Here is a 24,987-nt window from a genome sequence, read left to right on the forward strand (position 1 = left end):
TTTCATTATATTATTGATACAAATATCTGCACTGGAAAATACAGTTATCAGCTTAAGGGAGGGAATTAGACCACAGGTGCTCACATAGTTCTTTCCAGCAACATGATTTTATGACTTCTGAGAAACCTAATCACCACAGCACAAGTTGGCTGGGGAAGTTTTGGTAGACAGGTTTGCAAAAAAGCTTAATCTTTGAAAATGTAACTGGCAAAACTGGACTAATTCAATGAGAAATGGTTGTTGGTGTTTTCAAGCCTGGTATGAAAAACACATTAAGCTACCGAATCCCAGCTAGACTCTTTATGCATGAGCTTTTCATTAACTTCAAAACAAACATAAAGGTCCTGACCCATGACTCTAGAGGAGCTGTGGAACTAGGTATCTTGTGGTTTATAGTCTCATGTGAGCTGAAGCACATATACCATATAATACTCTAGAAAGAATGCAAAAGGCTGAACATACAGGATCGTCAGAGGGATTGACCTGGGATCCATTAACCAACAGGGAGAGTCTTACTTCCATTGAAGACGTGAGTCTCGTTGAGTCTCCCTACCACTCTTTCCTTCCCATTACTTTTGTTGATCTGCACCAGGCCTGCCCCAGAGGTGCGGTTGCCAGCTTCCCGGCAGACCCTGAATATATAGATGTATGTGTCCGGACCCTGGCCCACAGTGCTCTCAAAGCTGTAAGGAGAAGTGAGGAGAAAGAAGGAAGAGAAGTTACTGGCTATCAGCTTTAGGACAAGCAGCCTCTCTTCCTTTAAGCTGCCTACCTCTACAGACCCCCCCACCTCCTGCCAAGTGTGATCAATTTATTTATCTGATGTCACAACTAAATGTACTAGTTAATAATATTTGTTGATCATGAAATATCCACGTAATAGTTAACAGTTCATTTGTTGAATGAAGACAATCCTAATTATTGACGATGACTGTTTAAAACACAACATCCAAGACAGCTAGATATTCTAGAATACCTGTTCTAGACTATGCTGAAGTGTCAGTTGCTATTTCCCTATGAATGGATCTATGTTCATGGGAAGTATCCCATGGCTCCTTGTTCCTTGAAAATCCACTTCAGATTTACATACCCAAAGATTCCTGACATGTCTGATGTGTATAGGCCTCAATGTTTATCTGATACTTCTAAAGTCCTATTACATGGAAGTACCAAATAATGCTTTTTAATCCTACAAGCTGGTCTCCTGGATCCAGTCTTGAAAACAGTGACTCTTCTGCACAAGAGAATTGCACACTGCTACTAAAATCTGGGCTCAGAATTTGCTTTACAGCATCAAAAACAAAAACAAAAACAGGGGTGCCCGGGTGGCTCAGTAGGTTAGCATCCAACTCTCAATCTCAGCTTAGGTCTTGATCTCAGAGTTGTAGATATGAGCCCTGCACTGGGCTCCACGCTGGGCATGGAGCATACTTTAATAAAAAGTAAGATATCCTGGCCAAATAAGACCATTACTAAAGTTCAGACTAGAACCGTCTCCCAGAGTTGGTTATTATACACGTTTTCCCTCCATATAGAGTAGTAATACTAAAAGTCATTAAGTGGAGGAAAAAAAAATATTCTTAAGATTTTTTTTTTTTTTAAGATATTATTTATTTATTTGACAGAGATCACAAGTAGGGAGAGAGGCAGGCAGAGAGAGAGAGAGGAGGAAGCAGGCTCCCTGCCAAGCAGAGAGCCCGATGCGGGGCTCAATCCCAGGACCCTGGGATAATGACCTGAGCGAAAGGCAGAGGCTTTAACCCACTGAGCCACCCAGGCGCTCCTCTTAAGATTTTTTTTTTAAAAGTATTTTTATACCCAATGTGGGACTCGAACTTACAACCCCAAGATCAAGAGTCATATGCTCTACCAACTGAGTCCACCAGGCCCCTAAGAAAAGATTCTTTTTTTTTTTTCCCCCCTAAGAAAAGATTCTTTAACAAAATTATTTTCTCAAGCCCTTTAAAGCTGTTCTCAGTTACCTTTTGTTATACAGTGGTTGCAGCCTCTTCAGTAGAGCCAACTCTTTCTCCGACTCTCGCCCTTTTTCTCCTACCAGGTCGCAGGTTTTTTCTTCTGTCTGCCAGGATTCTCTTACTGCCACAGCTAGGAGCAGTGGCAGGAGCAGTCCAGTCCTCCAGCAGCTATAGAAGAGGAACATCCTTTTGGGAGAGAGGGTGTGGGTGCTGAGGAAGCGGGGAAGATGGGGTGGGGGAAGAGAGAGAGAAAGCATATGAATGTACAATTTTTACTGTTTTATCTTCCATCCATCACTTATTCTACATTAGTCAGTTTTCCTTATTAACATGAAGTTGGGCTTTATTTTTTTGTGTCTATTTCGAGCTTTTAGCTTTTACCCATTATTTTTTTCCCTGTCCTCTAATACTCAGAACAGGATTCTTAATCTTTAGGTTTCTTTTTCTTTTTAAAGATTTATTTACTTATTTTGAGAGAGTATGAACAGCTTTTCAACTGTTTCATGAAAAGTTAGATTGCAGTATCTCACACTTAAGGTTTAATACTGTTCATAAAAATGGCTTCAACCTGCGGTCCTCCCTAAGGTAACACTCAAATTGTAACTTAACACTTGATAAAGTCTGGTTGAAAGTTATTGAGAGAGACGTAAAATAGGGAGAGGGACTCCAGTACTTCGGCTCCTAACTTCTCCTGTCAATAGTCAGAAGCATCAACAGTCTTTTTCATATTAAGATGATTAAGAAAGATGAGTTAGAAAGACGATTAGAGATAAATAAAGCCATAGCACCTAAAAGCTGACATTTACCTAATTTAATGGCTCATCTCTGAAAACACAATCGTTTAAATTATAGGAAGAAGAAAATTCACTGGGTTGAAGTGAGTGAAGACATCTTTCAAAATCCACCTCAGGCTCTACATGTCACAAATCTCAAGAGTTTCTTTTTTTTTTTTTAAAGATTTTATTTATTTATTTGACAGAGAGAGATCATAAGTAGGCGGAGAGGCAGGCAGAGAGAGTGAGAGGGAAGCAGGCTCCCTGCCGAGCAGAGAGCCCGATGCGGGACTCGATCCCAGGACCCTGAGATCATGACCTGAGCCGAAGGCAGCGGCTTAAACCACTGAGCCACCCAGGCGCCCCAAGAGTTTCTAAACTTCCAGTAAGCAGTTGTCTTTGTACACTCTGAGCTGGTGACAATTTTCTTAGGAATCACTAAGTCACTTTCCAATTTTCTTGCTCCTTGTACTGCTCTAGGAATGGAAACACATGGTTCCATTTCCTAAACTCATTTTTTTTCCCCCTCTAATCCATCTTCACCCAGGACATACTCATTTATCCTTGCAAAAGACTTCACTCTGATGTCCATTAGTTAATGATCCTCCAGGCCACTGCTACTTGTTAATTGTATAACAGTGTCACTGTTACCATACAAGTATTCAATTCTTCCAAACTTTTCTTACTTGTAGTAACATGCTTCCAGACTTTGGACTTTGGCTAATTAATTTTTTAGAGTCCTCTAATTCTTTTTCAGGTAAGTTCACCAACTCCAGTACATTTCCAGAATAAAAAACTAGGCAGAGTTTAATGGGTATTAGTAAATTTAAAGATAGGAAAATGGGAGCTCTGAGCCGACTGAATTTTCTCTACTCCCCTAAACAAACTTACATTTGACCTTCTATTTTTCACACTCCATTAGGGCAACAAATGCTTGGGAAGTTTTCTCCCCGACTTTGTGTATTTTTTTTTTTTTCTCTTAAGATTTTATTTACTTATTTGAGATAAGAGAGAGAGCAGAAGCATGGGGAGGGGCAGAGGGAGAAGCAGATTCCACTTGGAGCAGGGAGCCTGACATGGGGCCTGATCCCAGAATGCTGGGATCATGGCCTGAGCCAAAGACAGACACTTAACTGACAGAGCCACCCAGATGTTCCAACGACTTTGCTTATTTCCAAAACCAACTCACTATAGTATTAGTAAAGTGTTTCCATAGAATAATTATCACCAGTCATAACATCCAAGGTCCCCATAAAACAGAATTTAGAGCACTAATGGGAAACTTTAATAGAGTACTTGCCTTTTACTATTAAAAGCATTTAACATGCATTAACTAATTAATCCTTACAAAAACCCTATGCAGTAAATACAATTATTGTCCTTATTTTACAGATGAAAGAACTGAGACATAGCCAATGGAGTGACCCAGAAAGTCTGGCTCCAGAGTTCATGGTCTACACTTAACCACTACATGTGTATGCCCTTTCACATTAATTTTTGGGGGCTCAGAGTAGGCAGCCAAAGCCTTGCTTTCTTTTTGACAAAGTAGGGGGAAGTGATTCCTCACATAGTTCACTGAATAGGAGGTAGAATAAAGAACTCAAACCTCAAACTCCTACCTTCCCTAAAATTAACTCGTTGCTCAACACATTACATGACCAGCATTGTTCCTTAAAAAAAAAAGTATTAAGAGATTCCTTTTATTAGATTGATTTAACACACCATATTCCTTATATTCTCTCAGGATCTAATTTAAAATTTCAACGTTCTGGACTTTCAAGCTTTTTTTTTTCCAGGACCAGTTTTCCAGAGGGGATGCTCATACAGAAGGCTGTGTTCTATGGCCTCAAAGTTAGTTCCTTATTTGTTAACAGTTTATGATTTCTTTTCCCAAATTAGAACAAAATTGGGATAGGATAAAGAGTTAAACACCCTGCAGTCTCCATTAGTGGAGCTGAACACTCTTTCATTTGCTTATTCGTTCAAGAAGTTAGGCTGAGAATCAACTTACACTCTTCTCTCTTTTCTGCCTAAGGTTTGTCTGTTTTGAGCTACTTCTTTGATTCAGTGGCAAATGCTCTAAAGTGCTTTATCTAGATTGTTTGCAATCTTCACAGCCAAGAAAAGTAGGTATAATTTCTCTCATTTTACAGATGAGGAAACTGATGCTTACAAAGGATAAATTATTTGCCCTAGGTTATACAAGTATTAAACATGTACGAAGTTGGTGGGGCAACTTGGATGATTCATGGCATAAAGCTATTTTCTGATAAATATAGGGGTGCAAAAATTTATTAGCGAGCATATGAAATCCAAGGGCTGTGCAGTTCCCTTTTAATGTGCTACACTTAAATCCTCAAGGTGCAACAGTCTGTCTGGATACTTTGGAAATAAAGGGCCAAACTTTAAGATTTTGAAAATCCCCTTCAATTTTCTTGTTCTAGGACAGATCTATTTTGGTAATGCTAAACAATTCTCTTCAGTGGAATGACCACTGACTAAGCCAGGAATTGGGAAGCAGTTCAAATCACTGGGCATCTGTACCACTCTTTCCCACCCGTCAAGACTAGCCATGAGCATTTTCCATTTTTCAGTGGAATTTCTACTTTCTGCTGTCTGGCTCATTCCTGAGGTAACGACCCTCATCTCCTGTCTCCAGCAGTCTACCCTTTCGGAAGAGCAACCCTAACTAGCTAAACGGCCCAACGCTGAGAAGCCCTAGACAAGGGGCTCTAGGTCCCATGGGCGGAAGCTCCCCAGAAAGAGAAAGCACGAGATAAGCCCTCTAGTAGCTATCCCATACCATACACGCATCCTCTTCAAACTTCTCCCAGGGTTCTACAAATTCTTATTCCGTCTGGTCTCCCGATTTCCCAACTGCCTAGGGCCGTATCCTCTCCAAATGATGCCACTTTACCTTCCTCCACAATGCAAGCCAAAAATTCCCTCTACAGGTATCCAGGAACACCTCCAGCGACTCCATACCCAGGGTCCTTCCAATACACGTCGAATCCTTCTCCGGTCTTGGTAGGTCTTTTCTCCCTCACTCCCTTCGGGACTCTCTAACTCCCGCCCCTCACGCCTCCGCCTCCATTCTGCCCTAGGGCTCCTTAGCTGGAATTTTGGCTAGAACTCCGGCCAAGGGAGACTTGGCGATTGCCAGCCCCTGTCCCGGGCACCGAGGTGTGAGCGCTCTCCAGCTCCCCTCCTCCTCCACGCCCCTCATACTCACGTGTCACGAGCGCAGGGAGTAGCCAAGGCGCAGAATCCCCGGCTGAATACCTGTCTGGGGCTGGGAGACAGGGCCAGCGAGGGGCCAGCCACAGACCCCGGACCCAGAACTCGTGTCAAAGGCCAGTGTTCCCCAAAGCGCCTCGCTGTGCTCCACTCCGGGAACCGGAAACAGGAAGCATCAGGCGTCTTCTGGGCAACTGCTCCTCCCACTAGACCCCGCGGCATGTGACCACAGAACCATTTCGCCCCTTTCCCCTTCCCGGTCTCCCGGCCGATCCCAGACTCTGATTGGTCAGGATCCTGGTCCTGTAGCTCCGCCCTTGTCCTATCAACTCCAACCACTTTCGAGATTTTCAAGTTGCGTTCCACCTTTTGGGGGTGGGGTCGCGTTTCTACCAATGGGGTCCCAGAGTCCCGCCCCTGAGCTTCTCCGCTCGCGGAGTCACGCGCGGTCACGCCGGGTCACGCGCGGTCACGCGCCGGCCAGCTCCCTGAAGAGGGTTCGCGAGGGCGGGCGGCGGAAGCGGAAATTTGGAAAGGGGGCCGTGGGCCAGGCCTCAGTGGGAGGTGTAGTTCTCGTTCCGCGTCTCTTTCTCTCGGTTTCCCCAGCCGGTTTGCCGCCGGCGAGAGGCGCTGTTTCGTCGTCGACCGGCGCCGAGTCGCGTTGTCTTCAGGGTCGGCACCTAGAGGAGAGCGGACAGCGATTGGGTTGGGCTTTCTTAACGACACCGTTGTTCTTTATTTCTTTCTATACTTTAGTACCTTGCGGTCTGTTATTACCGGTACTGTTTTCGTTAACCTTGTCATCCCGGTCACTCTGCGTAAAACACGGCAACCAGCTCTATTCACCGGAGGTTTCGCGGTATTTTGCGTGCTGAGCCCTCCGTAACCAATTCTGTTCAGCCCATCCTATCCGCATTTCTGGTGTCCTGGGGAAAGAACAATCCTCTTTTAGTCTCCGTGCTTTTGCCAAGATCCTCCGCGGTTTCCCTCAGGTCGGTCTGAATTCGTCGCTTGCTGAAGTCCTGCGCGTTCCTGGAACTCGGTTCAAATGCTTTTGCTCCCGTGACTTTCTGGATTTTAACGCTTTTCGGAATGAAGAACTCCTTCCTTTAAGTGCCCGCTTGTTGCCTCTACTTGGTTTTAACCGGATTCCACCCTGCTTTGATTTTGACTCCTGCGTTGCTTTTGTGTGTGTCCCCTCTCTTCGCGGGTAGGGACTGGATTTTGATTCTTCCTTCTCACCAGAGCTAGTACAATGTTTTGAATCCAGTAATAATAGAAGCTAATACGTGCATGGTTCTGTGGTGCCGGCACTGTTATAAGTGCTTTAAATGAGAATTGATTGATTTAGTCTTAACCCTAAGCTTTGAATTGATGGAGGCTATGGAACTTTGGGTGCCACGTCTATTAAGTTAACGTTGTCAGTATTCAGGTTCCGTAATTTAGGCCTAAGTTAGTTATGTGTGCATGTAGTCTTCAGAGTCGAAGCTCTCACGCAATACTTTATGCTCACTGTTTAGGAGTCTACATTTGTTTATTGATTGGTACATTGAGTTCAGCCAAGGTGGTTATCATGTCTGGGTTGTGTTTGAATGTGTTCTCAAGAAAGAAATAAAATTAAAAAGTGAGTCTCTTTCTAATAATAAGAGTAATTTGTAATCAGAAAATACAGAGAAGGACAAAACAAAAATCCAAAAACCCACAAAGAGGTTGTGTATTTCTTTCAGGAATATGTTATCCATTTCCTTCGTAAAAACATTTAATGTAATCAAATTTTTCTCTATATCGCTAACTTTACAAATAAGCTTTTAATTTTTATTTTTTAAAAGATTTTCTTTATTGATTTGACAGAGATCACACGTAGGCAGATGCAGAGAGAGAGGGGGAGGCAGGCTCCCTGCTGAGCAGAGACCCCCCCCCCCATGTGGGGTTGGATCCCAGGGCTCTGGGATCATGACCTAAGCCCAAGGCAGAGGCTTTAACTCACTGAGTCACCCAGCCGCCTCACAAATAAACTTTTTAATGGTTGCATAATATTTAGGTGCATGGATTACTGCTTAAGCAATTCCATTAGAATTAGGTATTTAAGGCATTTCTACTGAATTGTTTTCTTTTTCAATTCATTCAACAAATATTTACTGAGCAGTTAACACTGTTACAGATTTTGGGTGATGAATTGGGAGAAAATAAAAGACAAAAATCCCTTTTACAATGAGCTTTCATTTTAGAATCGATGTTCTTTTGTTGGTGAATTCAAATTTTAACTTCAGAAATCTTGCCTCTGATCATTGCCTAGAGTCGTGTTGGGCTTGAGGGAAGGTAGGTTGTATGCTGGAAATGGTGAAAGGTCCAGCAACACAGTTGAGTAGGATGAATAATTTGTCTTATGTAGTAGGAGTGAGAAGGAGGGAGAGACCTCCCTTTCCATCCCTTACAAATAACCTGGGTTACTTCCCTGCTTCTCAGCCTTTAGTGCTGGTTATGGAAACTATCTGCCAGGGACAAAACTGAAATTACAGGTTTTTTTTTTGCCTTTCTGCTCTGTATCTATCTAGCCGTATCATTAACAAGAATACCCTCCACACTCTACCCACACCCACACCCCCTCCCACATACAATTGCTCACTTTGTTTAGAAAGGAGTTCTGTGACTTTTGTTCTAAAATCGTATGTTGAGGATGCTTCCTGTTTAGTATAAGCAGAGGAGGGGAAGGTGCTGGAAAGATCTAGTGCTCCCCACTTCGTACATGGAAGATATATTCCAAGATCCCTGAAACTGGGAACAGTACTGAACCCTATATATACTATATTTTTTTCTTATACATAACCTATGATAAGGCTTGATGTGTAAGTGAGGCATAGTAAGAGATTAACGACAATAATAAAATAAAACAATTATAACAATATGTGAATGTGGTGTCTCAAAATATGTAACTGTGGGATGCCTGGGTGGCTAACTGGGTTAAGCCTCTGCCTTTGGCTGAGGTCATGATCTCAGGGTCTTGGGATCCAACCCTGCATCAGGGCTGTCTGCTCAGCAGGGAGCCTGCTTCCCTCCTTCTCTCTACCTGCCTCTCTGCCTGCCTCTCTGCCTACTTGTGATCTCTTTGTCAAATTAAGAAAAAAAAAAATCTAACTGTACTGTACTCATCCTCCTTGTGATGGTGAGAGGTGATACGCCCACGCGATGAAAGGAAGTGAGGTGAATGACATACAATTGTGATTTAAAGTTACGCTGCTATTGACAGGTAAGTCAGGGGGAGGATTATCTGCTCCCAGGATGTGGTTGACCTTGAATAACTGAAACCATAGAAAGCGAAACTGTGTGTAGGGGATACTACTGTATCCTGAATTCTTCCATCAGTTTGTTGCTTTGATAATTTTCCCCGTCTACTTTTTTGTTAACTCTGAGCTGGGAGGTTGGGAATGGCTTTTTAAACCTCTCAGCAGCTTCCTTCTATATGAGTTTTGCGTTGCAGGTTTTGCTCTGGTTTTACTATCAAGTCCTATCTGCTCACAATTTCTGATCTACTCAGGGATATTTCAAAATTTGTTGGTAGTTTCTTAATCCTGTTATGCATGTATTCAGTTTGTTATCTTGAATTGGATTTCAGTTTTGAATTTTTATTGATGCTTTCGTTTTAAAACATTTAACATATTTCAAGGACTAAACATATTTTTTGGTTTTGGTAATTTTCAACTTAATATAATTTAACATTTTTAGAATAGATGCGAGAATAGTAAAAAGAACTCTTGTATTCACTTCGCCTGGATATACCAGTTGTTTACAAGTCGTCCCATTTGCTTTATTAGTCTGTCCCATCCCTGTAAACACACACACACACACACACACACACAACACACACACTCACGCAGTGGTTTATTTTGAACAGTTTGAAAGTTGCCCATTACTGTTAAGGACATTAGTGTGTATTTCCCAAGAATAAAGACATTCTCTTAACTTATTACAGTGTAATCATCACAATTAGAAATATAACATTGGTAGGATATTATTACCTAATCCATGGTCCATATTCAGATTTCATCAGTCACCCCAGTAAATATGCTTTGTAATTATTTCCCATTTCCCAGCCACAGAGCCCAAGCAGGAGTCACACATTGCAGTTAGTTGCCATTTTTTTTTGTTTGTCACTGAAATTTTGAAAAGTACAGGTCACTTAATTTGTAAAATATCTCTCATTTTGGGTTTTCCTCATGATTATATTTAGGTATACATTTTCTTTTTCTTTCTTTTTTTTAATGTTTTAAAAAAGATTTTATTTATTTATTTGACAGAGAGATCACAGGTAGGCAAAGACCAGGCAGAGAGAGAGAGAGGGGGAAGCAGGCACCCCGCTGAGCAGAGAGCCTGATGCGGGGCTCGATCCTAGGACCCTGAGATCATGACCTAGGCCGAAAGCAGAGGCTTAACCCATTGAGCAACCCAGATGCCCCTCTTTTTTTTTTTTTTTTTTTTTTAAAGATTTTATTTATTTAGGAGCGCCTGGGTGGTTCAGTGGGTTAAGCCTCTGCCTTCGGCTCAAGTCATGATCTCAGTGTCCTGGGATCGAGCCCCGCATCAGGCTCTTCGCTCAGGGGGAAGCCTGCTTCCTCTTCTCTCTCTGCCCGCCTCTCTACCTACTTGTGATCTCTGTCTGTCAATTGAATAAATAAAATCTTTATTTTTTAAATATTTTTAAAATATTTTATTTATTTGACAGACAGAGAGATCACAAGTAGGCAGAGAGGCAGGCAGAGAGAGAGAGGAGGAAGAAGGCTTCCTGCTGAGGGGACAGCTGGATGCAGGGCTGGATCCCAGGACCCTGAGACATGACCTGAGCTGAAGGCAGAGGCTTAAACCACTGAGCCATCCAGGCGTCCCTAGGTATGTGCTTTTTGATAGGACTAAGAGAAGTGATGTGTCCTCATATCAATCAAGATCTAATTAGAAGACAGATACCAGACCAGTGATTTTAAGGAAAAAATTAATATAGATTTGTTTTCTAGTAAAAAATAATTAGTAAGGGGGGCTCAACAAGGACTCTAGGTTATACAGAAGTTACACAGAAATAACAACTGGGGCGCCTGTGTGGCTCAGTGAGTTAAGCCTCTGCCTTTGGCTCAGGTCATGGTATCGGGATCCTGGGATCGAGCCCCGCATTGAGCCCCGCATCGGGCTCTTTGCTCGGTGGGGAGCCTGCTTGCCTCTCTCTCTCTGCCTACTTCTCTGCCTACTTGTGTTTCTCTCTGTCAAATAAATAGATAAAATCTTAAAAAAAAAAAAAAAGAAAAAGCAACTACAAAATGCAGCTACTACCTCTGGATTGAAGAAGAGTTAGCAAGGAAGTACCTTAGAAACTTGAAGAAGTGCTCACTTCCCTAACCACGAGGTTGAGATTCAGGCCTCTGAAGAGATGGTGTAGTTCCTGCCACAGGAACATGCAGCCCACTGATGAGATAACAGATAAATTGCTGGAGGGTGTGGGTCGATGTTGACTGCCAGTGGGAGCCTCCTTTTGTCATTTTGACATCTTCCCATCACGTTTGGAGCAAATTCTTTACTTTTGGGTATACAGATATTCCGTGTTTATCTTGTATTTTAATTACCCTAGAATCAGTCATTTCTCCACAGGAGCCTAGTTCCTCTTAGTGCAGAGTGGTGTTGATAAACCAAGATCTGATTACAAGGTGTGTTTATTGCTACTTTTGGGTCACTGCTTTAGTGCCTCTAGGCAGAGTTAGGAAATCTATATATATTTCTAAGAGTGAAAAAACAGGCTCTCATTACACAATATATTTATACATTTGTTCACAGACAAGAAAATACAGGAAGTAGCTTTATAACTGATAAACCATACCACTGTGTAAAGCAAACCTACTGGAGTTCAGTATTTGTTTGAAGTTTCATTTTTTTGTTGTTGGTGAGGTACAATTTATCAATAATGAAATACACAACTCTTAAGTGTATAATTTGATGAATCTTAACAATGCTTCATAACTGTAACTACCTTGTAATCAAGATTTAGTAGATTTTCATCACCCAAGAATATTTCCTCATGTTCCTTTTTAGTCCTGTCTAGGATTTTCATTACAGTGTTGCATAGAAATGATAAAATTAAACATCCTGGCTTTGCACCTGGGATAAACCGCACTTTGTCATGATGAATTGTCTCTTGTATTTTTCTGAATTTTATTTGCTGATATTTTTTCAAAGATTCTGAAGTCTATATTCATGACTGTTCATGAGTCTAGTTTTGTTTTATTTATTTATTTATTTATTTATTTGAAGATCTTATTTATATATTTGTCGAGAGAGAGAGAGGGAGAGCAGGAGAGAGCATAAGCAGGGGAGCTGCAGGTAGAGGGTGAAGCAGGCTCTCCGCTGAGCAGGGAGCCCAATGCAGGAATCCATCCCAGGACTCTGGGATGGTGACCTGATCCAAAGGCAGAGGCTTAACTGACTGAGCTACCCAGGTATCCATAATCTTTTTTTTGTTGTGCCTGGGTTTTCAGGTCCGAAAGACCACCAAGGAGCCAAGCACTGATGCAGTCACACGAGGGTTTATTTGACAAGCTTAAGCTTGGGCCCGAGTATACCCGACACAGCAGAGTAGGGACTTGGACTCTGGATTACAGTCAGAATTTTTTTTTTTTTTTTAAGATTTTATTTATTTACTTGACAGAAAGAGATCACAAGTAGGCAGAGAGGCAGGCAGAGAGAGAGAGGGAAGCAGGCCCCCTGCTGAGCAGAGAGCCTGATGCGGGACTCGATCCCAGGACCCTGAGATCATGACCTGAGCCGAAGGCAGAGGCTTAACCCACTGAGCCACCCAGGCACCCCACAGTCAGAGTTTTTAAAGGCAGAGGGGGGTGGGCTTGGCAGTAGATAATTGGGCCACGACTGCTGGCTCAGCAGTAAGTGAGGACAGAGGGGATGTTCAGAAGGGCTATCAGGGTAAAAAAGACTGTCAGGATATTGGAGGCCTGGTTATTATCAAATCAAGGCCCTTTCTCCCTCTGAGGCACCAACATGACTACAGTTGGGTAGTGGAATGTCACATTTCTCCTATCAAGTGTTCTTGTTAGTGAGATTTAGGTCTAACTTTGTTTCCATTTTCTTCCGCCTCAGCCTCAGCCTCCTTCAGTTTTTATGGAGGGGAGGGTGATGTTAGGGCTTGAGGAACTGAGTTATGTGTGCCTCTGGAAATTGGGCTATTGATAAGGTAACTTCTTTGTTGTAAATCTCAAGGACATTTGTAAACCAAAGGAGACTCCTGCCTTGCAGGATTGTGATCTCTGCAAGTTAACTATTTGTTTTTCTTTTAGGGCAGTCAGGGGTGCCTGAGGAATGTCACACATACTGCCTAGGGGAGGGGAGCGGTTGGAGAGGGGGTGCAAGGTGCCAGCTTTTGCTTTGCCAAGATGGCTGTACTTTTGCTAAAGCTAAACCTGAGGTGGGATGGCATTAATTTTCTCGGCCTCCACATTTTTCTTGTAATTCTTTGTCAGTTTTGGTATCAGAATCATGATAGCTGCCTAAAATAAGTTGGAGTGTATACTTTCATTTTCTATTTTCTGAAGGAATTGTGTTATTTATTCTTTGAAGCTTGATAGAACATGCTATTGAAGTCATCTGAGCATGAAGCTTTTTTAATGGGAAGGTTTGTATTAAGAAATTCAGTTTCTTTAGTAGAGCCATTCAGAAATTTCTGTTTCTTGTGTTGGTTGGTAAATTGTGTTTTTCTTTCTTCCTTCCTTTCTTTCTTTTTTTAGGAATTAGCTCTACATTTCATTTATTTGAACTCTTTACAAATACAAAAAATTAAAAATCAAATACATTTTCCTTTGCTAATATTAATTATCATTATGAAACATTATCCTATAAAATCTGTTATCTGTTTATGTTCTCTACAGACTTTTTAAAAAAAATTCAGTTAATTAACAGATAATGTATTATTGGTATCAGAGGTAGAGGTTAGTGATTCATCAGTATTATATAACACCTGGTGGTTTTCAAGGAATTTTTCCACTTTATCTAAATTGTTAAATTTTTTGGCATACAGATATAATATTCCCTTATTACTCTTTTAGTGTCTTTAAAATCTGTAGTAATATACTCGCTTCTTGATATTCATAGTTTGTCTTTCTTTGTTTCTTGGTAAATTTTGTTAGAAGTTTATCAGTTAATAATCTTACCAAATAGCCCAATTTTTATTTGTTTATTGTTAATTTTGTTAATTTATATTATATGTATTATATAACATATAAATGTATATATTATACAATAGTAAAATTTTGTTCATTTTTCTGTTGGTTGTCGTTAGTTTTTTAAATATTATTCATTTAGAATTTAAAATTCCTGACTTTCTTCTGTTTGCTTTGGTTTTAATTTGTTCTTCTTTTTTATCTTCTTAAACTAGAAACAGATTATTTATTTAAAGTATTTCTTCTTTTTTAGTCACTTAAAGCTCTAACATTCTAAGTTACTGTTTTAGATTTGGTCTACAAATTTTTGTAATTATTTAGTTTTTTAAATAATTTCTAATTTTGTTTATTATGTCTTCTTTAACCTATGGATTATTTAGAATGTGTATGTGTGTGTGTGTTTTAGGTATACAAAAAGTCGTGTTAATTATTCTAACAGAACTTAATTTTTGAGTGTACATGTAATGATATGATATATGCATACATTTCAGAATGATTACTACAGTAAGTTTAGTCAGCATCCATCACCCCAGTTACCAGTTTTTTTTCTTGTAGTGAGAACTTCTGAGATCTACTGTCTTAGCAGCTTTCAAATATATAATACAGTATTGTTAACTATAGTCACCATGCTATATGTTACATCCCCATGACTTACTCATCTTGTAATTGGAAGTCTGTACCTTTTAACTAACTTTACCCTCCTCTCACCCCCTACAGCTGGCAACAACCAATCTCTTCTGTCTAAGAGTTCAGGGTTTGTTTTTGTTTTTGTTTTTTAGATCCTACATATAAATGAGATCATACAGTATTTGTTTTTCCCTGACTTATTTCACTTAACAGTACCCTCAAGGTCCATCCATGTAGTCAGAAATGACAGGATTTTCTTCTTTTTTTTAATGGCTAAATAATCTATTATGTATATATACCACATTTTCTTTATTCATTCATCTATCAGCTGATACTTAGTTTGTTTCCATGTGTTGGCTATTGTGAGTAATGCTGCAGTGAATGTGAGAGTGAAGATGTATTTTGATATAAAAGATACAAATGGTAGTGATTTTGTTTTTTTCAACTGCATACCCAAAAGTGGAATTACTGGATCATATGGTAGTTCTACTTTTTAAGGTGCCTTCACACTGTTTTCCATAATGGCTACACCAATATCATTCCCACCAATAGTGCCCAGGGTTGCTTTTTCCTCACATCCTTTCCAATATTCTAATAAGCACTTGTTATTTCTTGGGTTGTTGGTTTTTTTTTTGCTATTTTAAAAAAAGATTTTATTTATTTGAAAGACAGAGAGGCAGAGGGAGAGGGACAAGCAGATTCCCCGCTGAGCAGGGGAGCTTGATCCCAGGACTCTGACCTTGATCCTAGGATTCTGAGATCATGACTTGAACCAAAATACTCAGGTGCCCCTGGCTATTTTTAGAAGTAGTCATTCTAACAGGTATGACATAATACCTCATTGTATTTTGATTTTTATTTCTCTGATGATTATAAGTGTTTTAAAATTTTTAAGTATTTAGGAACTTTCTAGATTTTTTCTTGTTATTGATTCTACTCTGGCTGTAAAATGCATCTTTAAGATTGTAACATATTGAAATTCATAAAGCTTGTATTATTATCCAGTATTGTAATTTACTTGGTAAACATTCCATTTACACTTGAAAGGCACGCGTATTCTGTAGTTGTTTGGTATCATTTTGTTTGATATACTTCAACTAAGTCAAGATGGTTATAGTGTTGTTTAAAAATTTTAAATTTTTACTGATTTTTTTGGTCTAATTGTTTTATCAGTTATTGAGAAAGGGGTGTTTAAATTTTCTTTTTTTGTTTTAAAGGTTTTATTTATTTATTTGACAGAGAGATATCACAAGTAGGCAGAGAGAGAGAGAGAGGAGGAAGCAGGCTCCCTGCTTGAGCAGAGAGCCTGATGTGGGGCTCAATCCCAGGACCCTGGGATCATGACGTGAGCCAGGGTAGAGGCTTTAACCCACTGAGCAACCCAGGTGCCCCTAAATTTTCAACTATAATTATGGATTTGCTTATTTATTTTTTAATTCAGTGAGGTTTTGCTTCATATGTTTTGAAGTTGTATTATTAGGTTCATACTCACTTGCAGTTGTTATGTATACTTGATGCTGTGATTCATATAACCATGAAATGTACCTGTTTATATTTGTCAATTTTGTTGTATATTAATAGAACCACTTGTAGTAGGCTAAAAAATGTCCCCCATTCCCACCTCCAAAGATGTCTATGTCTAATACCTGGAACCTGTGATTACATTTCCTTACATGGCAAAGGAAACTGTGTAGATACAATTAAATTAAGAATCTTGCGTTGGAGATTATGTTGGATTATTCAGGTAGATCTACTATAATCACAGTGAAGCAGTAGAGTAAAAGTTAGAAAAAGGAGATATGATGATGGAAACGGGCATTGGAGTTATGCACTTTGAAATGGAGGAAAGGGCTGCAAGCTGATCAGTTCAGGCAGCCTAGAAGCAGGAAAAATTGGGGTCTGTGGGTGGCTCAGTTGGTTAAGCCTCTGACTCTTGGTTTTGGCTCAGGTCATGATCTCTGGGTTGTGAGATCAAGCCCCACATAAAGCTCTGTGCTCAGCACAGAGTCTGCTTGAGATTGTCTCTTTCCCTCTCCCTTTGCCCCTCCCCCACTCATGTTGTCTCCCACTCCCCTCCCCCCCAAGTAAGTACATAAATAAATACCCCCCCTTGGGAAAGATGCAGGACAAATAAAGGAATGAATTCTTCTCTAATGCTTCCAGAGGAAAGCAGCCTTCCAACATCTTCATTTAAAATTTTTGACACCCAGAACTGTGAAAGAATAAAGGTACATCGTTTTAAGCCACTCTGTGGTATTTGTTACAGCAACATTAAGAAACTAATATACCACTTCAGGTTCCTTTTGTTTACTGTTTGCAGTTGTCTTTTTCTATACTTTCTTTCAACCTTTTTGTGTTATCATGTCTACAGTGCATGTGTTATATACAGCATATTGTCGGTTTTTTGCGTTTTTCCCCTAGTGTTCCAATTTCTGCTATTTATTTGATATATTTAGTGCATTTATGATGAATTCAATTATTGATATGGTTGGCTCTAGGTCTGTCATTTTGCTATTTGTTTACAGTTTGTCTTGTGTGTTTTCTTTTCCTTTGTTTCTTCTTTCTTTTTTTTTTTTTTTTAAAGATTTTATTTATTTATTTAACAGAGAGAGATCGCAAGTAGGCAGAGAGGCAGGCAGAGAGAGAGGAGGAAGCAGGCTCCCCACGGAGCAGAGAGCCTGATGCGGGGCTCGATCCCAGGACCCTGAGATCATGACCTGAGCCGAAGGCAGCGGCTTAATCCACTGAGCCACCCAGGCGCCCCTGTTTCTTCTTTCTTTTAAGGAAGTTAAGAAAAACACAATCTTTTATATGTTCTTTTGTATTTATCATTTCTGTTCTTCTTCAGTCTTATAAGTCTACATTTTCATCTTGTGACATTTCTTTTTAGTATGAAGAGCTGCTTTTAGCATTTCTTATGGTGCCTGACTGCTAATGACAATGCTATGTTTTCTTTAAATAAAAGTGTTTTTTTTCTTCCTCTTTATTTTTGGTGGATGTGTTTGCTGGATATAGAATTCTGGCTGGTAGTATCATTTACCACACACCCCAGATTTATAAAGATATCATTGACATAAAACATTGTATAAATTTAAGGTATATAGTGTGATGATTTGATATATGTATATATTGTGAAATGATTACCGTATAAGTTACTATGTCCAACACCTCACGTAATTCTCTTCTTCCTTTCTTCCTTCCTTCCTTTCTTTTTTGTGGTAAGAACATTTAACATTTACTCTCAGCAAATTTCAAGTATACAATATAGCATTATTACCTGTAATCACATTACATCTCCAGAACTTATTCATCTTATAACTGGAAGTTTATACCCTTTGACCTACATCTCCTCATTTGTCCCACCCCTCAGCCCCTGGCAACCTCCATTCTCTCTATTAATATGAGTCTGTTTTTTTTATTATTTTATTTTATTTTAAGATTTTATTTATTTATTTGACAGAGAGAGATCACAAGTAGGTAGAGAGGCAGGCAGAGAGAGAGAGAGAGGAGGAAGCAGGCTCCCTTCTAAGCCGAGAGCCCGATGCGGGGCTCAATCCCAGGATCCTGGGATCATGACCCAAGCCGAAGGCAGAGGCTCCAACCCACTGAGCCACCCAGGCACTCTGAGTTTGTTTTTTTTTAAGATGCTACATACAAATGAGATTATGTAGCATTTGTTTTTCTCTGACTTATTTCCCTTGGCATAATGATCTCAAGTTCCATTCATGTTGTCACAAATGGCAGGATTTCCTTCATTTTATGCCTTAATACTATTCCATTATATCTGTATACCACATTTTCTTTATCCATTCATCCATTGATGGGCAGATAGATTGTTTTCATGTCTTAACTATTGTGAATAATGCTGTAGTGAACAAGAGGGTACAGATACCTCTTTGACATTATGATTTAATTTCCTTTAGCTACATATCCAGAAGTGGAATTACTGAATTATATGGTGGTTCTGTTTTTAATTTTTTTTAGGAACTTCCATGTTGTTTTCCATAGTGACTGTACCAATAGTATTATTATTTTACCTTTTAAAAAATGGAGTTCCATTGTCTTTCTTCTTCTTGGTTTCTGATGGGAATTCAGCAATCATTCACGTTATTGTTCCCCTTTGTTAATATGTTGTTTTTCTCTGGCTACTTGCAATATTTTCTCTTTATCTGGTTTTCAGCAGTTTTGTTATGATGTTCTTAGGTGTGATTTCCCTTATATTTATCCTGAATGGAGTTCATTGAATATCTCATATCTGTACATTTTGCACTAAATTTGGGAAATATTTGATCATTAATTCTTCAAATTGTTTTCCTGATCCATTATTTTTCTCCTCTTTTTCTGGGGCTTCACTTATAAGCACTTGATATTGTCCTGCAGATCATTGAGGCTCTACTTATTTATTTTTTCTGTTATTTATATTGGATAATTTCTGGCAATCTATCTTCATATTCCATTGACCTTTTCTTCTGTCCTCTCCAGTTTGCTGATAATCCCATTCAGTTGGGTTTTTTATTTTTAATTAATTTTTAATTTGGGGGGCTTTTAATTTTAGTTTTTTAAAAAATTATGGATAGTAATCTTTTTTTCATTTTTTAAAAAAGATTTTATTTATTATTTGTTTGACAGACAGTGATCACAAGTGGGCAGAAAGGCAGGCAGAGAGAGGAATTGAAGTAGGCTCCCTGCTGAGCACAGAGTCAGATGTGGGGCTCCATCCCAGGATCCTGAGATCATGACCTGAGCCAAAGGCAGAGGCTTTAACCCACTGAGCCACCCTGGTGCCCCCCCCCTTTTCTTTTCATTTTTTAAAAAGATTTTTATTCATTTATTTGACAGAGAGAGGGGAGAGGGGAACACAAGTAGGGGGAGTGGGAGAGGGAGAAGCAGGCTTTCCACTGAGCAGGAAGTCCAGTGCAGGGCTCAATGCAGGGCTCAATGCGGGGCTGGATCCCAGGACCCTGGCCAAAGGCAGACGCCCAACCAACTGAGCTACCAAGGCGCCCCTTTTTTTCATTTTATTTTTTATTATTTTTTGTTTTTCCTTTTTTTCATTTCATTTTATTTTATCTTATTTTATTTTATTTTTTTTTAAAGATTTTATTTATTTATTTGACAGAGAGAGATCATAAGTAGGCAGAGAGGCAGGCAGAGAGAGTGAGAGGGAAGCAGGCTCCCTGCCGAGCAGAGAGCCCGATGTGGGACTTGATCTCAGGACCCTGAGATCATGACCTGAGCCGAAGGCAGCGGCTTAAACCACTGAGCCACCCAGGCGCCCCCTTTTTTTCATTTTAAACAAGAAGTTTAAACAACAAGATATTTAACTTGAAGGGAAGACTATCCAGGATTCATTTCTTTTAATTTATCCCTACTTAAAGACACAGTGCCCTACGTGTAACAGCTACATACAAAAAAGTTATAAAATTGTCCTTAGTTTTATAACGATAAATGAAGAACATTAAAATTCTCCAATCGAACAAGGTGTGCAAAGATTTTCGTGTTTTTCTTTTTTTGTTAAACTGTGAGAGCAAAATAACTTACTGGAATATAAAGATAAGAGCTGACTGAGCATGCTGCGACTAATGGAGAGAGTGGGTATTTTCACAGAAGCAGTATTTTCCTCCATCCCATCTCCATTTGATGTTGATCAAAACATACCACTGGCCATTTACTTAAAAAAATGTGATATGCTTGTGCAAATACGCAGTTCCTTTATGTACAATAAAGGATTGGGAAGGGGAAAATGAAAGAATACAGAAAACTACTGTAGTAGTCAGGATGTGGTGGAACCCAATTGTGGCTTTCTAATTGAGAATGTCTTTATGGTCTAGAGGAATGGAATTCTGGAATAAAGTAGCAGGTTCCCTTTTTAGTAGACATTCTTTTTTTTTTTTTTTTTTAAAGATTTTATTTATTTATTTGACAGAGAGAAATCACAAGAGAGGCAGGCAGAGAGAGAGGAAGGGAAGCATGCTCTCTGCTGAGCAGAGAGCCCGATGCAGGACTCGATCCCAGGACCCTGAGATCATGACCTGAGCCGAAGGCAGTGGCTTAACCCACTGAGCCACCCAGGCACCCTTAGTAGACATTCTTGTCTGCTGCTGGAACACATCAATTGTATCTTCAGCCTCCATTTCCAACTGTGCAGGTGTGTCTCTTTCATTGATTGGCTGCCTATCAAATCAGAATCGGATCTGCCTCATTGATAAACCCTGTCATTCACAATAGGCTTTCATTAGTTCATTAAGTGGTGTATGCTTCTTAATCTTAGTATATGTGCTGCCGAAGCAAGCTGCTTCTTAATTTTAAACTGTACTACAGAACCAGCCTGCCCCACTACCTTCAAACTAATTCAATCGTTGTTCTCAGTCTTGACTCCTTTCTTAGGCTTTTTTGTTGGCCATGGCAAGTGTGAGTCTCTTCACGAAAGAGGTACCAGGTCAGCATCAAACGAGCACACAAGCAGCACCAGCCGTATTCCTTTCTGATTAAGAATTTTACTTGGTTCTTTCTGTTTCCCTGCTGTGGTTCTTCATCTTCTTATTCATTATGACCATATTTTCCTCTTGTCTTTGAACATATTTATACAGCTATTAAAGTCCTTGTTTGCTGATTCCAACATCTTAAATCTCTTTTTAGTTATTTACTTTTCTCTGAGTGGTGGCCCACATTTTCTTATTTTTCTGCATTGTAATACCTTTTTATTGTATGCTGGACATTAAATACATTATAGGGAGTATGCATTATGTTGTCTTTTTTAAATAAAAAAATTTTTTATTTTTTATTTTTTATTTTTTTAAGGATTTTTATTTCTTTATTTAACAGAGAGAGATCACAAGTAGGCAGAGAGGCAGGCAGAGAGAGGGGGCGGGCAGCAGGCTCCCTGCTGAGCAGAGAGCCCGAGGTGGGGCTGGATCCCAGGACCCTGAGATCATGACCCGAGCCAAAGGCAGAGGCTTTAACCCACTGAGCCACTCAGGCGCCCCTAAAAAATTTTTTTAAAAAAGATTTTATTTATTTATTTGACAGACAGAAATCACAAGTAGGCAGAGAGGCAGGCAGAGAGAGAGGAAGGGAAGCAGGCTCCCTGCTGAGTAGAGAGCCCAAGGCCGGACTCCATTCCAGGAACTTGAGATTATGACGCTAGCCGAAGGCAGAGGCTTTAACCCACTGAGCCACCTTAAATATATGTGCTGCCGAAGCGAGCACTGAGCCACCTTAAATAAAAGGTGCCCCTTAATAAAATTTTTATTTGGGAATAATGTCAGATTTTTAGAAGAGTTTCAAAGATAGTACATAACATTTTTTCATAGCCTTTACCACATTACTTCTAATGTTAACATATTAAATAATCATTTAATTATTGAATCAAAACTAAGAATTAATAACTGCCCTACTATTATTAACTAACTGCAGGTTTTCTTTGAACTTCACCAGTTTTTCACTGATAATTTGTTTTCTGTTCCAGGATCTAATACAGGATACTGCCTTGCATTTCTATTTCCTTAATCCTCTGGTCTGTTGTAGTTCCTCAGTATTTCCTTATTTTTCATAACCTTGATATAGTTAAAGAGTAGTAGTCAGATATTTAGTAGACTACTTCTCAATTTATTTATTTATTTTTTCATCTTTAGACTTAGATCATGGGTTTGGTAAAATATACCATAGTAATTAGGTATCTTTCTTATTGCATCATATTGGGGGTACATGATATCAACAAGACTTATTACTGGTGATTTATAAGATTCACCCTATTTTTTTTTTTATTTATTTATTTGACAGAGAGAAATCACAGGAGAGGCAGGCAGAGAGAGAGGAAGGGGAGCAGGCTCTCCGCTGAGCAGAGAGCCCGATGTGGGACTCGATCCCAGGACCCTGAGATCATGACCTGAGCCGAAGGCAGTGGCTTAACCCACTGAGCCACACAGGTGCCCCAGATTCACCCTATTTTTATGTTAAAGGTTGTGTTTGCTAGGTTTCTCTACTGTAAAGTTACTGTTTTCCACTAACCATATGTCATTCTTTGGAAGTGAGTCACTAAGTCTTGCCAATACTCATAGGGAGGAGAATTAAATTGAGTATCATGATGGGGGAGTACCTGCATTTATTATTTGGAATCTGTATGAAAGATATATAACTTCTCTCTTATTTATTTATTCAATAATGTCTTTAAATTATATGGATTTAGAGGAGTGACATCACCATGATGGCAGATTAGGACACTCCAGCCTTTATCCCCCCACAAAGAAGAATAGACAGCTATCTACTAATAAGAATAGCTCTGAAAGATCTCAGGAGTCTACTTAAGCATCAGCAACGCAGTGGGACAGAAAAACTCGAGAATAACCACACAAAAAGGGTAGGAAGAAAGTTCTATCACCCACATGTATATAGTTAACTAATTTCTGACAAAGGCATTAAGAATATACAATTAATTGGGAAAGTATAGTTTCTTAATTAATGATGTTGGGAAAATTGTATTCATATGCAAAAGAATGACACTGAAACCCCCCCCCCCCCTTTTTACATCACATATAAAAACAATGGAATAAATTAAAGACTTAAAACTAAGACTGAAACTGTAAAACTCCTGGTAGAAAACAGGGGAAAACCTCCTTGACTTGGTCTTAATAGTGATTTTTTGGAATGTACACTAAAAGCACAGGTAACAAAAGCAAAAATAGTAAGGGACAGGCGAGGTTAGTAGTGACTAGCTAGGGTCATGGTATGTGTGTGGGGGGGAATGTAGAGGTAACCCCAGTCACAGAAATCCCAGATGTGGAGAAATAGATATGATACAAGAACACCCTGTTTGTTCTCATGATAGTTACAAGTCTTCCATATTTAGAACACTAAATATAGGCATAATATTCACAAATCCATCATGATATTGACAATAAATTTACCAAGTTCCCTGGTCAGTTTCCCATAAAAAACTGACCACAAAAGCCCTCAGTGGCAGCCCATTTGGAACCCCTCTCCCTTCAGTGGGTTCTTCTCTTTCCTTTTTGTTCTCATCTTCACATAAACTTTCACTTCACTTCCTCCTTTTGTCCTTGTGATTCATTCCTTCACTCTGTGAGATAAGAATTTTGAAACCCTGCAACAGTAGGGTTGCCTGGGTGGCTTAGTTGATTAAGTGTCTGACTCTTGATCTGAGGTTCTGATCTCTGGTCCTGATTTCAGGGTCATGAGTTCAAGCCTTAAAAAAAAAAAAAAAAAGCCACCTCCCCCCCACCCCCCCAAGCAAGAAAACAAACAAAAAAGCAAAAATAAAGGAGGGAGACTAAGTGAGATTAAGTAGTTTTTGCACAGCAAAGGAAACAACAAATGAATGGGGATGTCAATTAGTATAGCTACTACAGAAAACAGTATGGGGCCCCTGAAAACATTAAAAATGGAACTACTGGGGCGCCTGGGTGGCTCGGTGGGTTAAAGCCTCTGCCTTCGGCTCGGGTCGTGATCTCAGGGTCCTGGGATCGGGCCCCGCGTCGGGCTCCCTGCTCAGTGGGTGGCCTGCTTCCTCCTCTCTCTCTGCCTGCCTCTCTACCTACTTGTGATCTCCATCTGTCAAATAAATAAATAAATAATCTTAAAAAAAAAAAAAAAAAAAAAAAAAAAAAAAAAAAAAAATGGAACTACTGTGTGATCCAACAATCTACTTCTGGCTATATATCCAAAGGAAATAAAATAACTATTTTAAAGAGATATCTTCACTGCCATGTTCATTGCAGCATTAGTCATAGTAATCATAATACATAAACAAACTTAATGTCTGTGGATAGGTAAAAGAAAAAAATATATATTTATATACACTGTATATATGAGAACACATATAGAATAGAAAATTATTCAGCCTTAAAAGAAGAAAGAAATCCTGCTATTTGCAACAACATAGATGAAACTAGAGGACATTATCTATGTCAAATAAGCCAGACCAGAAAGACAAATTTTGCATGATCTCACTACGGGATCTAAAAAAACGAAGAAAAGAGGGCACCTGGGTGGCTCAGTGGGTTAAAGCCTCTGCCTTCGGCTCAGGTGATGATCCCAGGGTCCTGGGATCGAGCCCCACATCAGGCTCTCTGCTCCACAGGGAGCCTGCTTCCTCCTCTCTCTCTGCCTGCCTCTCTGCCTACTTGTGGTTTCTCTCTGTCAAATAAATAAAAT

The 24,987-nt window shown here is 39.7% G+C and overlaps 2 protein-coding genes across 4 annotated transcripts in view; one reads left to right on the forward strand and one right to left on the reverse strand.

Annotated features, from left to right (window-relative positions):
- The window catches only part of M6PR (mannose-6-phosphate receptor, cation dependent), a 10,376-nt gene extending 4,150 nt beyond the window's left edge, over window positions 1-6,226 (reverse strand). Inside the window, exons 1-4 of one of the 2 annotated variants that reach the window (XM_046012186.1) lie at window positions 5,982-6,119; window positions 4,369-4,419; window positions 1,983-2,186; window positions 517-683 (exon numbers count right to left, since the gene is read on the reverse strand). In XM_046012186.1, coding sequence (XP_045868142.1) covers window positions 517-683; window positions 1,983-2,161 — 346 coding nt within the window. In that variant the 5' untranslated portion in view covers window positions 2,162-2,186; window positions 4,369-4,419; window positions 5,982-6,119. Of the gene's footprint in view, window positions 1-516; window positions 684-1,982; window positions 2,187-4,368; window positions 4,420-5,981 lie in introns of both variants that reach the window. The other variant, XM_046012185.1, reaches the window with a different exon arrangement.
- Window positions 6,227-6,456: 230 nt separating this feature from the next.
- The window catches only part of KLRG1 (killer cell lectin like receptor G1), an 84,660-nt gene continuing 66,129 nt past the window's right edge, over window positions 6,457-24,987 (forward strand). The window contains exon 1 of one of the 2 annotated variants that reach the window (XM_046010675.1): window positions 6,457-6,978. The gene's annotated coding sequence lies outside the window, so the exon portion shown is untranslated. The remainder of the gene's footprint in view (window positions 6,979-24,987) is intronic. The other variant, XM_046010674.1, reaches the window with a different exon arrangement.

The sequence above is a fragment of the Meles meles genome, chromosome 7 (assembly GCF_922984935.1).
Source record: "Meles meles chromosome 7, mMelMel3.1 paternal haplotype, whole genome shotgun sequence".
Taxonomy (NCBI): Eukaryota; Metazoa; Chordata; class Mammalia; order Carnivora; family Mustelidae; genus Meles; species Meles meles.